At 42.3% G+C, this 13,522-nt stretch overlaps 1 protein-coding gene across 2 annotated transcripts in view; it reads left to right on the forward strand.

Annotated features, from left to right (window-relative positions):
- ANK3 (ankyrin 3) overlaps window positions 1–3,859 on the forward strand; it is a gene marked incomplete at both ends in the record, with an annotated part of 206,550 nt that extends 202,691 nt beyond the window's left edge. The window contains 3 exons of one of the 2 annotated variants that reach the window (XM_080621696.1): window positions 1,698–1,781; window positions 1,906–1,965; window positions 3,791–3,859. In XM_080621696.1, the coding sequence (XP_080477822.1) occupies window positions 1,698–1,781; window positions 1,906–1,965; window positions 3,791–3,859 (213 nt within the window). The remainder of the gene's footprint in view (window positions 1–1,697; window positions 1,782–1,905; window positions 1,966–3,790) is intronic. The other variant, XM_080621697.1, reaches the window with a different exon arrangement.
- Window positions 3,860–13,522: the final 9,663 nt, after the last annotated feature.

Genomic DNA, 13,522 nt, shown 5'->3' on the forward strand with positions numbered 1-13,522 from the left:
TGTCCACCTGGCTGCGGAAACTTCCTGTCTCTTGGTGATGCTTACTAAAGCATCAAAATTCAAGAAGTTTTACAGTTTCTACATAGCCTGTGAAAGTGCAGGGGAAGAGACATGTAAAAAGTCTGAAACTGCTTAATTACTTAATTAGCAAGTGGTGATTTTGTTACAGCTTTCAATATGAAATAAGCAAAAATTCTGCACTTCTGAATAATGACAGACTGACTGGCTTCTCAGTTAGCAGCAGAGCTCTGCTTTTCAGTGCTTCTCTCTGGCTTCTGCCTGCTGCAATCCCTCTGAAGTGAGGAAAATGGAAAAACTTGGCAATAGAAAGGACCACAAATGGCTTGTAAACAAAAGGAAAGATTTATTCAGTTTAGAGCTCAGGAATAGCATACAAACCTCATGTAATGTGCATTTTGAAAAAAGAGTGTAGGGAAAATAGATAAAAAAATAAACATAGCATCAGTGTATTTGTTTGTTATAGAGTAGTGCTAGGAGCTTATGCAGATGACTGTAGCATATAGACCACAGTAAATAGGAATTTTATTTACCCTGTGCTACTTAGTATGTGGAAGCATTATGAAAGCTTGCTATTGAGCTGTAATAATCTCTTTTCAAATATTATTTTGCTGTTAATATTGAGATAACACGTTTTATGCAATGTTTCTTTCTGCTTCCTCTTTCTAATTGCCATTTCTTGCATAGTGGGTTGAAGGTGAGGGAAGAATGAAAGTTTTAAGAATTTTTTTCCTTTTTTGTTTAAAGGGTTATTTGTTTATGTGTGGAAATTTTTCAAATGCAGGCCAGCTGTATTATGGTTTTATTTATGCAAAATAAGTAAGCACAGACAGTGGATATTTTCAAAGCATTAAATGCAGTGATTGCTTCAGCACCCAATCCTGGAAGCATGACTTTATGAAGTAAAACTGCCAAAGGTCTTCTGGAACATAAGTTATAGCCTTACACTCTCATGTCATTCATTTATAATTTGCTCAGTAATTCTTGTAGTGGTATTAAGTCACTAGCATAACGGTTAGGAAACTGCATTTGGATTTATTTATGCTGTTCCTATAAATTGCTGGTACTACAAAGAAGTGCTGCTGATTTCCTAAGGCGTGCACCAGACTGAGGCTTCTCAGCAGGTCAGCAGGTGTTACTGTGCCAGGAAAAGTGCCACGTAAGATACCTTTCTCCATTTTGTAAATACTGACAAGTATTATCTTTTGTGCATGTGTTTAAGATGCAAGCTATAGGCAGGGCTGTCTTTTTACATCCCAAATTTCCTCCACCTTATTTTGGTGTTAGGCCATGTTTCTGTGTGTGCTGAGCACCCAGTGGCTATGAAAATCTAATGGATGTCTGATTAGAGATTATATTGTCAGGAATTCGTGCCTTCATCTCATAGGAGTCACACTGACTGCAAGACAATTTGTTGCCCAGGCAGCGTCATGTCATGAATTAGTTAAAAAGAGGAATGTGCTAGAAGCTCATTACAGGTTTTAAGGACACATTCTGTACAGTAAATGCACAGATATTGGCATGCTAAATGAGCAAGGCTTTCATACTACTTGTGTGACGTAAAGCAAACTGTTACATAAAGTTGAAACTAATGTGCTTATTGCTTGGATTGCTGTGGAAGTATGTGTGGGTTCGACAGAATATAGGCTGTATTGCTAATCTTATAACACGTTCTTTAGGGTGAGGAAGCAAAAAACATTCCTGGTGAATCTGTAACAGAGGAACAGTTTACTGACGAAGAAGGCAACGTCATCACAAGAAAAGTAATCATGAATTACATCACTGCTGAGTCTTTGCATTCAAGTAACCTCTTTTAACATAACATACTTTCTCCCTTTAGAATCTAGGGGGAAAAAATCAATACTTTTCATGTATTGCTTCCTACAGATCACCCGGAAGGTATTAAGACGCATTGTTATCCCCCATGAGAGGAGAGTTGGTGAAATGGTAATGGAACGGGGACTATCAGGAAATAACAGTAGATGCAGAGGGTTGTGTTGACTGCTGGAAAGTGCTGCTAAAGGGCTGGGAGTTTGCATTTAACAAGAAGCCTTGGCAAAGTGCGGTGTTTGCGGCTATTGACAAGTCGTGTGTTTGGGTAACGGGGCAGGGGTTCTCTGTCAGTGTTGTGTGTGGGCAGGGGCTGTGCCAAGGGGGCCCGGCTGAATTTTTTCAGAAGCATTAAGGTCTGTTTCTGTATAACAGGCAGCAGGCTTAAACCATTGTTTTGAGGCCTGGTTTGTGCCATCAAGATGAGCTGTGTCTCTGGATTTGTTTAAGCCCTTGCAGAACTTGTGCCTGACACCTGTAGGGTTAGTGTGTGCTTTTTTAACGAGCCCAAAGGAATGAGCTGCAGTTTGGTCCCCACCGGCTTCTCGCTTACCTGCATAATACCTGTGTGCTAGTGACTGAGGGTTTTCAGGGTATCCAAGCAATGGCATCCTCTGCAGGCAAGCACCAAGACAAGATTTCATCCTGGTGAATAAAATCAGAATTCCTTCTCCAGGGCCAGGCTATGCCCAGCCTTTAGCACCCCTAACAATAAAGGAGAGGAGTGGGAAGGGCAGCCTGTTTGTCCCAGCCCCTCTTGTGGGGGTCTCTGAGAGTATGAGCAGGTGCAGATAGGGCAGGCTGTGCCTCAGGCTGTCCTCTGTCCCAAGGAAGCATCAGAGGAATGGGCAGCACCTCTGAAGACAAATGGCTTCAGGGGAGCTCATGCCTTGTTCCTCAGCACATGGCTCTGGGAAGTCCTTGCTCCCTTTAAGTTGTCATTGGTGTTAAAGGAATTTTAGTCTGAGTGAAGAGAGATTCAGAAACAAAGAAAGATAACAAGTACCCTTTATCTGCTGGTAACTAAAAAAAAAAGAAAAGAAAAGAAAAGAAAATAAGAGGAGGGAGGGATGATGACACAGAAATAAGAGAGTTGAAGCAAACATATTTCCATCCCCCTTTTATAGGCCTTTATCAGGGAAAAAATAAATCCTGCCCAGCAAAGGGGAAACATTTTCAATTTGCTGCACCAGATTAGATTAGTCGGAAGCTACAGATAGTTACAAATACATCAGTGCAGATCACCCAAGGGGTAAATTCTGCCGATAACCACATGTAAACAGATGCCTTTCTCTGATGTGAATGAGGCTTGTGATTACTGGAGTATTTATTTTTAGATGATTATTGAACTGCTTTTAATGAGCAAAAGATGACCTTTATTTTGGGGTTTGCTGTTTTAAAGGCATTGAAACCTGCACTGCTTGTCACTGTCGTTGGTTTTACTTCTGTGTTGCTGCGGTGGTGCGTTTTGCTGGCTTTCCTCCTCATCCCTCTATTCTGTTACTAACTCACTTTAAAGCACAGACGTTGTGAAACATCGTAAGAGCAGCCATAGCCTATGCTGTTGGAAATGTCCGCCAATCCCAGCTGACCCAGGAGGCTAGTTGGGAAAGGTGATTTTCCTTGACAGTGGCGCTGAATCTTGCTGCAGTTGATGGCAGGGGCTCTGCCGAGGACTGCCAGTTGGACAGTCCAGCCCAGGGTCATACTGAAATTGTAGACCTGTGTTTGCTATTTGAAGATGATATTTCAGGCCTGTGCTTTTGCAGCTCAGTAGAGTGGATAAGTAGATTGTGTGTATCTTTGAAATGAAGTGTTGATGTGATTTAACTGCTTTTTGCTTATCCTGTTACAGCAAAATGCGGAGCCTGTTTTGGAAGCAGGTTTATAATTACGAGCACTGTCTGCAAACTATGTTAATGTTTATACTTTTCCTTTAAAGCAGGGAGAAGCTTACAAGGTTAAGACAAAGAAAGAAGTCAGACATGTGGAGAAGAAAAGTTACTCATGAAAGCTGAAAGCCGACCACTGAACGGTCAGTGTGATCAATTTTATTCTACTGCTAAAGCCTTCTGCCAGAACAGCGCTGCACAGCATGGGGGCTAGCACCTGGGCCACACAATGGCTTGCCTCTCCTACCTTGACATTGCTTTTGAGCTGCAATGCTGAATAGATGGCCCTTGGCCTTGTAAGCAGAAAATTGCCTTGAGTTTATGTATAGAAATTGGGTTTTTCTTCTTGGAACATAAAGCAAAGCAATACTGAGGCATGTGTGAGTTTTGTGTGAGTTTTACAAAGTCTAGTGCTTGGAATGCACAGCACTCTCTACTCCTAAAAGTCAACTTCAACACAAATAGTAAAGGAGCTGCACACAAGTAAATCTATTGGGAGTGAGAATCTTCTTTCACTGTTGGGCATGTGATCTCAGGGCAGTTATGCAAGTCAAAGTCCTTCTAAGAGCCACTGAAGCGTCTCAGTATTTGCAAACAAATAATCCTTACCAACTGTTTGTTGTGAATTTTATTGATCCAGCCTTAATGATTGTAAGAAAACAGCAGCTGACAGTGTAAGGGTTTCCCAGACTAAACCCAAACGCACAGACTAAGACACCCTACCAGGGGCTCTGTAATGGCATGCCAGAGCACTGTGGAGCCAGAGGCTGCTTTGTCAGGATCACGTAGCTATAGTCACACAGCAAATGTGCCTGTAAATAAGGGAGGAGCCAGTCTGTGTATATCACTGCTGGTCAGTCAGTTCTGTCTTCAAGTGTGCATTTTTAGGACCTTCACGTCTTTTTTCTACTCAGAACTTAACTTTGGTGGGTTTTAGGAATTGGGAAGGGGAAGAGTTTATGAAGTGCAAGTCTATGTGTTATCCTTTCCCTATACATCTGGAATAAGATTGACTGTGGGACTTAAGAATAGGATAAACAGGACCTGGAAAAGATATCAGATAGTGATGTGGAGGTAAAGGACAGAAGCAGAGACTCTCCTGTGTCATTAGTCCCTTCCAACTGCTGCAGTGTAAGGTAGCCCCTAAAGACGCCTGGTTGTACAGGCTTTCTGCACATGAGTAGTGCCATTTAAGAGCAGCAGCACACAGTGTGTGGGATCTAGCTGAGGGCATTATGGGATCAAGCCCTAAGGAGCGAGCTCTGTGAGGTGACTGGCATGCTTTCAGCATCTGGTAAGGACCTACTGCGTCCACCTAGCATGACCACTGAATTCCTGCTTTTATTGAGAGCCCTCCCATGTGGACTAATAGAATAATACTGCTTCATGAGACTTGCTGCTCTGAAAAGGGAGGTGATTCTTTTGACACACCTTTCTGCTTCATAGAGCTCAACAGAAGAAAGCAAGCCAAAGAGGAAGCACTGCTTGTATGAAATTGTGACCCGTCAGCTCCAGTGCTTCTCTACGGCCAGTCTGCAGGGAGGGATCAGTGGAAATTTGTGAATCCAAAGGCACTGAAGGCAAGATGGGCACTGAACCCCATAAGCATGGCAGATAAAGAGCCTGCTGGCATACAAACATCATGCAACACACATTGGGAGATAAGGGAGAAGCATTTAATTTTAACACCATATGGCATTAATAAGGCAGTCCTTGCCTAATATGTGAAACATATTCTGGCCTTCAGAAAGCCACAGTCTGAGTTCCTTGGAAACACATTTGCTCCCATGACCACTGATGCATTTCTCTTCTGATTTCCAGTAGACAACTTTTCTGTGCTAGAGCCCCTGAGGAACTTCGATAGTCTTCCTTACATAATAAACCTTTGACTGGGGGAAACTTTATCCTTTAAGATGAATCTCAGTGGTCCAAACTTTGATATGATAAACATGACCAAATGTGTGTTAAGTAGTTGTGAGTCCAGTCAAGAGTCTATTGAAAACATTTTATTTGACTACAGAAGTGGATGTATTTGCATAGAAGAGATTGTCATAGAAAACCAATTTGTTTCTTGATCACAAAAGAAAAAAGAATCCTGTTTGGGAGGCAGAGGTGTTGCTTTTCTTTTGAATGTTTGAAAATACCACAATATTAGCTAGATTTTGCTGTAAAACATCTTTGTCACCATTGCAAATAAACCCATTGTAAAATATAGGTTGAAAGAAAAAGCCAAGCACTTTTGCGTGCAATTCTGCAGGACAGCACAGTGCGAACTGGCGTGACTACTGCGATGTGAACAGGCAGCCTTTAGCAACAGGATAGATTTATGGCAGGCATAGATGTGGACAAGGACAGATTGTTTTAGCATAGGACAGTGTGAGCACTCCTGGGAAGTGTGTGTGGACCTGTGACCTGATTAATAAACAGGCATGTCCATGCCAGCCTGAATCCTGCAGACACTGCACAAGGCACACATCCAAACAGTGCCCAGGTGCTGGGGAGCCTGCAGGTCTTCCAGCTCTCTTTGCTGGTGTGTTTCTATTTCTGCTTCCTGCATCCTTGCTGCAAGACATCACTGTTGTACAACAGATGTGACTAACTTGCTTCCCTTACATGTGTGCCTGCACGACTGTTCTTGGGTAGGCGAGAGACCAGGAGCTGGACTCCCTGTCTCCTTGGTGCCACTCACACAAGCCAGACAGGAGATGGGTGCGGCTGCTCCTCTTCCTTGTTTTGCCCTTCGCCAAGCCTCCTAAAGGCTGGACTCCACATTCCTAGCTCTCCCAGTCACGTTTCCCAAGCAACTGGCAGAGGTGGATGTGCAAGGAGTGCAGGTTTTCTCACCACTGCGGGGATGGTTGTGCACAATAAACAAAAATGTGCTGTGAAAGCAGCAGTGTTCTCATTCTGGAAAGCATGAGATTCCACTATAGACAGAACCTATTCCTTGTCATCATTGGATCTGATGAGCTGGTACTTTGTCTGGCGTGATGAAATGCAGAGTGTTGCAAACGTATTTGTAAGTCAGTTCACGAGCAAAGTGGACATCTGCAGCTGCATTTTCTTTTCATGCCAGGAGCTCCACTAATGTCCCTACTTACCTAGAAATCGTGTGATTTATCCTATTGCAGAATTCCACAATGCCAATTAGAACTTTTCTGTTTAGTCAGGGAAAGGCGTGAAATGGATTCTAACGAGATGTTCTGAAATTATATGTGCCATCTTTTTTTTCCATAGGACTGTGTGCTTTTACTGCCAGTATTCTAGAGGGACACTCATGGAAGAGAAATCAACAGGAGTTAAACATTCACCTATAAAAGTGTGCGTGTGTTTGCTGCTTCCACACATTAACCGCATGGGTTTTATGCAAAAACAAACAACAACAACAAACAAAAAAAAAAAAAAAGAAAAAAAAAGAAAAAAAAAGAAAAAAAGAAACAAAAAATTAATTTAGCATGAGCCAGTTTACAGAGCATGGAAATTCACGTTCATTCACAGAATCGGAGGGTGCGCAGTTACCGATGCAGTGTATATACAAGATGCCATGCTGTTAACAGCTTCTTTCAAGCAGTTTGATGTCATCTCAAAAGAAATAAATTCCTGTTGCCTGAGGGGATGTATGAAGATGAAATGGTTAAACCATGGAAAGACACTAAAATTACTAAAATCCAGAACAGCTCGCCTTATTTTTCTTGGACCCAAACTGTAAGGGTATAAAACACTATTTGTTTCTTTTTTAAACATCAATAGTTTTGCTGTAAATAAATGACACTGTATAAATTCTAACAAAATAGAATAAATGTTGATAAGGCACTGCCTTTTCGATCACAAACAGAATATTGCAAATGTATTGAGCAGGCTAGGTGTCTCAGATGGCTGCACCTACAGGGATATTCTGGGTGTATCTTCACAGATTCTTGTATATTAGCAATTATAATGTTTGTATATGCAAAAACGCTAGCTTGATTTTAAAAAAATCTTTAAAATCTGCTGCAAATTTAAATGATTCCCAAAATGAGGAATTCTGTAGTTCTGTGAAAATTTTTCTTCAGAGTACTAATATTTTGATGCATGTGTTTCACCTTATTTTGATTAAATCTTTTCCAGTTTTGCAAACACTATATCGCAACATGAAAAATAAGATTTTATCTGTAAACACAAAGCCCTTCATCTAATATTTGTTGCTGTTGCCAATTTTTCAATGAAATGACCTAAACCCCATAACATATACAGTAGTTGCATTATGGGGAGGGGGGTGCTATCTGTTCTCGCTTTATAACAGGGGTAATGCTTGCAGCTTTAGAAGTGGGTTGGTGCTCTAAGGAGCAAAAGTTTGGGATATTTTTAAATGAACTGAAGAGAAATTATTAGCTAATAGACTGGCAGCACGCTGTAAAATTATTACTGTATTGTGTACTGGCTATAAGATGTAGAATCTTTCAGTAAGCCAATCATCTGTAATCATCCTAGCAGTGTAATATTAGGTTGTTAAGGCTGCTGTGTTTTAAAGGGCATTTTTATTTGGGTTTTGGTGAAATACTTTAATTTGTTGATTATATTCATATGGAAACAGCATTCATTGATAATAGCTCTAATTACATATGTATGAAAACAACAAACACTGGATGATCTAGTTGATTATTTAAGCATAAAATAAATTGTGTTAAAACTCTTGGATAATGTGTTTTTGGCAGTGTTCTTGTACCCTAAGGCCGTGTGGCTTCACAAGGCCAACTGTTAACCACCCCTGGTTTTTTTTCTGCTTTTCCTCTTGGTTTCTTTTGTCTGACCCACTTCCTTGTCTTACCAATGTGACCAGCTATCACTTGGCAGGCTGTCCCCAGGTAGGGGAACAGGAGAAAATACAGCAGTCAGCACATCCTCAGCAAAGCTAAGGAAAACCCACCTCTTGAGATGCAAGAGATGCCACAGGTGTTGGGTAGGGACCTGTGCAACACAAGTATGTGCACCCTTCTTCTCTAACATGTGATAACTCTAGACCTCCTCTAATTCCTTTTGCCCCATCAAACCCAGGAAAAACACTACTGAAAGCCATTTTCTCCCCAGTGTGTATCAGTCAGACCAGTAACCAGCCCACTGCAGATGATGTAAATAAACTGTGTATCTCCTGTATATGGCATGCACTTCTTGCATATCGTAGGTGATGGACCACGATATAACAAATATGCCTGAAACTAAGTGTTGTAGGCAGCATCAGTACACACACTGCTGTGGGTTGCAGGCTTCTGCTTGGGTGCAGTAAAGACATTTTATTACTCAGGGTTCAGTTCTATGTGACTTTCAAGACAACATGGCAATGATGTATTTTACCCTAGCTTGGCACCTGAGGAAGCACCACTGCTACAGATCCAGCTCAGTCTGCTGCTTTATCTGCTGACCCACACAGGAAGCGGCCCTCACCTGAGGTCAGCAAAGCTCTCCTTGACTGTATTGAAAAGCACTTGGCTTCAGGAAAGTAGAACAGGTTGGTTTGTCAGCATTTCTGAGTTCTTAGGGCTGCCAGCTTTTGAAGCACTGACAGCACATGAAGTAATTTTCATCATTTTAGCAGCCAGTCTGTGTTGCAATTTACGTTTTACCTAGGTCAGGATAGAGCTGGTACAATGCTGATGGTCAGGTCCTCATGCCAGAGTCTGGAGGGTAAATGCCACTTATGCCACTGGAGAACAAATACATCTTATTGCAGGTCATAGTCCAAAAGCAACAATCATCCTGGAAACCTCGCCGACAGGATGCCTCTCTCCCACGTGCAAATACCCAGATCAGCTGAATGAAAAAGAATGTTTCCAGTAAATGGTGTGCAGATGTAAGTATTTAATGTTATATCATGATTTTACAGTTGGAAGCAAAGGCTATGGTGACTACCAGCAGGAAGGCAGGAGGAGCACTGTAGAAGAGCTTCACTTAATCTCTGTAACAGCATCCAAGGCAGCATTTCATTTGACTTACTCTCTCCTCTGCCTGATGCTGGTGAGGAAGAAAGCTGTGACTGTACATTGAAAGGTAATTCTGGCTGGCAGAAGCTCTCTTTATGTAAGCAGAAAAGTGGGGTTTCCTGTGCAGGTAGCAGAGCTGTGCAGGGGAACCTAGACAGGTCTCCTGCTACTGGTAGTGGTTTATGTGGCACCTTCAAGCCCAGAGAGTTGGTCTTGACCATGACAACACACATGAGTAGCTACTGGCTCACCTTGAGGCTTTCCAGGGATGCTTTTGCAGCAAGGCCCAGCCGTGAGTAATGCTCAGTGCCTGAGCAGGCTGTGGCAACAGCAGACGAACCTCTCAGGCCGTCCAGGCAGGGTGGTCCCCACTGCTGGCAGGACCCAGTCCTCCAACTCAGCCAGTCATGTCACAGCTTGCTGCCTTCTGTGAAGCTTTGATACAACAGAGATGACAAAGGTGGTAACAGGAACTCTGTAGCTTAATTTGCAGAGTTTAAAATTTCACATTAAATGTTGCAGAAACAGGATTTTCTGGATGTTGCTTTGTTTTGCACTGAAGGTATTGATTCCAACAGTAGCTCAGAATATTTGGGAAAAAAGAAGGCTGAAGCATAAATGTTCATTTGAAAAGGAAAACAGAAATCTTGCCAGTACCAGCAAACAGTGCAGACAGCCCTGGAGTGAGTGAGGGCTCTACCTCTAAAGTGCACTTTTTCCTTTTTTTTCATATTTGCCCTTAGAGGCAAAGCTGTAAGTCATAGGACTCTTATTACATGTATCAAAATAAACTCGATGGCTAAATACAGTGTTCTTTTCATGCTTTGATACATGGTTTAGCACTACTTAATAATGCTGGAGAGTATCCTACCATCCTTTTTCCATTTGTGAAAGAGTATAAATTACATTTTATTTGTGGCCGGTAATAGTTTTAATGTCAGAAATTCTAAGAACTCCCATAGTGCAGATCTGACATTAGTGGGATAAATGGCAGTCACTTGCAGGATTGCAGCACTCTGGTAATTAATGCTAATTTCCTGGGGGTTGTTTAACACAGGCTTTGTCCATAGCACACACTGCGCAGGAAATCGGGACATGTTCTACCAGGGGCTTCTGTAGCCTGGCATATGGGGCATGTGCCTCCAAAAACCCTTTCCATGCCCCCTATGGAAGGAGTTTGCAACTGGGGTTTCTTTGGGCTGATCAAGTCAATAAAATCTGATGAAACTCACTGAAGTCCATCGGTGGCAATTTTTATAATGTAACCTGTACAATAACAGCAAACTCTGTGTGAGCAGCTTGGCCTGGAGGAAAGCCGGTGCTGCTGCCCTGGCCTGAGGTGTAGAACTGCATATAGTTCCATGCAGTCTGAGGGCTCTGCAGGAGCACTGATTCTGGCTTCAGGGCAGCTCCTCTGCCCACCAGCCCTCTCCTTAGGAAGGGGGTGAAAGTCGGAGGGCTGGGGGTTGCCTGGCTGAGGTGGGTACAGGGATGCTGGGCAGGGTATCAGCAAGTGGCTTGGGCTTTTTCCTAGTTACATGCAGGAAATGGAAAGGCTACCACTGACCCATTGCATCTGTGGCCCTGGGATTGTGTGCTGGGATTGCCAGGGGGAGCAGGAGGGAGTGGATGCAAACAGGACCTCTGTTTTCAGGGCAGATCCCACCAAACTGGAGCTGGAGGAGGAAGAGCTACCAGTTCAGCTCCCTTCTAACCCCAGAGTGAGCAAGGGATAGAAAATATGGTGGTAGTAAGGAGAAAAATATTCTTGCAGCATTGAAAGCACAGCAGTTTTCCCATGGAGACATGGACCCGAGGGTAGGGAGAGGGAAGAAAGGAAAGTTAGATCCATCCTGCTATAAAGCGCTTGACATGAAAAACAGTCTGTCACTGGGAGAGGAAAAGGTTAGTGAAGGACAGAAAAATTAATTACTCAAGGAAAAACTATGTATATGCCACATTTTTCATAACTGCTGATGCTAAAAACAGTATGCTAATTGTGCATGGCTTTATTTATTTGACCCAAAGTCCTGGAGGAAGGCAAAGATTTATAATAAAAATTTTACTGGTACTTTTCCCATCACGCTAATGTTCAATTATTGAGAGCCATTTGCGCCATAAAATAAGCAATGCACAGTGATCCCTCGTTCACCAACTCCCTTGGAAGGCTTCCAGAGGCTGGATATCATTATGGCATGGCCAGACCAGCAGGACCAACCTAGTACAGACTCTAAAAAAAAAAATCCCCTGGGAGAACAAGGATACAAACTAAAGCCTCAGAGCTGAAGCTGTATTAGGTGCTGGGTGTCTACCATGCAGCACCTTTTCATAGTCAGATACTCCACTCTGCACATAGGCTTCTTTTCAAATACAGTTTTCTGATTAAAGAACTGTTGGTCAGAAAAGCAAATCACATGGCATTATTTTCATCTGAATTGCTTGTTAGAAAATGTGCTATCCTGCAGCAACTGACACTTTAATCCACAATAGTAGCAAATTGAGGTTTTTTTCTGCTCATATAAGTATCTTGCAAATCGTGGTTTCTCCTTCAACAACCCTTCCACAATGGTAAAATCTCCACATACGCACTCCATTTTCCCTTTGCATTCAGGTAATGATTTATTTTTTTTTTTAACACTGCCTCAGTTTATTTTCCTGTAATGTTTTTCATTAATTGCATTTTAATGCAACTTTGCCTTTCTTTTATTCCCCCCCCCCCCCCATTTCAGCTGGGTACTCTGAGAGCCATACAGAATTTTTCCTGGGGTTAATTAGCTTCAGTTTGTCTTTTTCTCTTCAGACCATAACTACTGAATATTTTAATAAAATTGCATTGTTATAGAAGGTCTTCCAGCTGATTAATGGACCTCTGAAATTACATTAAAGATTACATTAAATCTCTGAACGCACCTCTTCTAACCCCTCGTGCCTAGCAGTGTATTTTACACAAGTATTTCTACTGTTGATTTGAGTTTATGAAACACTGTTTCTAATTGCTCATTACCTCCTGTAATGATAGTTTCTGTGAATAAAACCCTGCCTTTTTATTGCTGCATCTTGATATGAGTATCTGCTGCTCTGCTATTATTACAGTGCTGGTGACATTTGGGGATTCTTCATTTGGACCAACACCTCCCCTTGCTCCCTTATAGTTTTGCATTTATTTTTTGTATAATACAAGAATATTGGGGCAAGGAGGATGGTGACCTTGTCCCACACGTGCTCCAGTGGGGAACAGGGCTCCAGCAGTGGAGCCCTGAAGCTGCCATGTGGGGCAGCCTGTGCTGCACGCCCTAAGCCTTTAAAAGGGGGTTTTGCTAATTGTACTTGTACCACAGTTACACTTCTTAATTGGTTTGGTTAACATCTTACAGATGTGCAAAATGTGATTATTTTGGGGGTGCTAATTAGGATAAAATTTTCTCTCTTGTTTATTAATTTGGAGTAGTTGGCTGTAATTGTAATTAAGGATATGGGTGCTGTTTTTAAAATGACTGAAATGCTGTTATGACAAGAAGGATGCTGTCTCAGACCTAAACATCAAGGGCCCTTGATTTTTCCTCCCACTCCTCCATTGACTCAGTGTTTGTCACTGGCAAGTACCTCAGCTCTCTACCTCCCTTTCTTGCCTTCCAGGGCTATTGTGTGAATTAATTAGATAATGTTTCAGCACGGCTTTGAACTGGAGAGTGCTACAGAAGTGCCAAGTTAAAACTCATTGTTCTGAAAGCTGGTGTGCTGGCTGGCAGTGGGATCTCTGATGCAAACCCAGCAGAGAGGGGCAGTGAAGCTGCCAGGGGAAAGCTCCCCACTCACCTCAAGATC

The sequence above is a fragment of the Psittacula echo genome, assembly GCF_963264785.1.
Source record: "Psittacula echo genome assembly, chromosome: 6".
NCBI lineage: Eukaryota > Metazoa > Chordata > Aves > Psittaciformes > Psittacidae > Psittacula > Psittacula echo.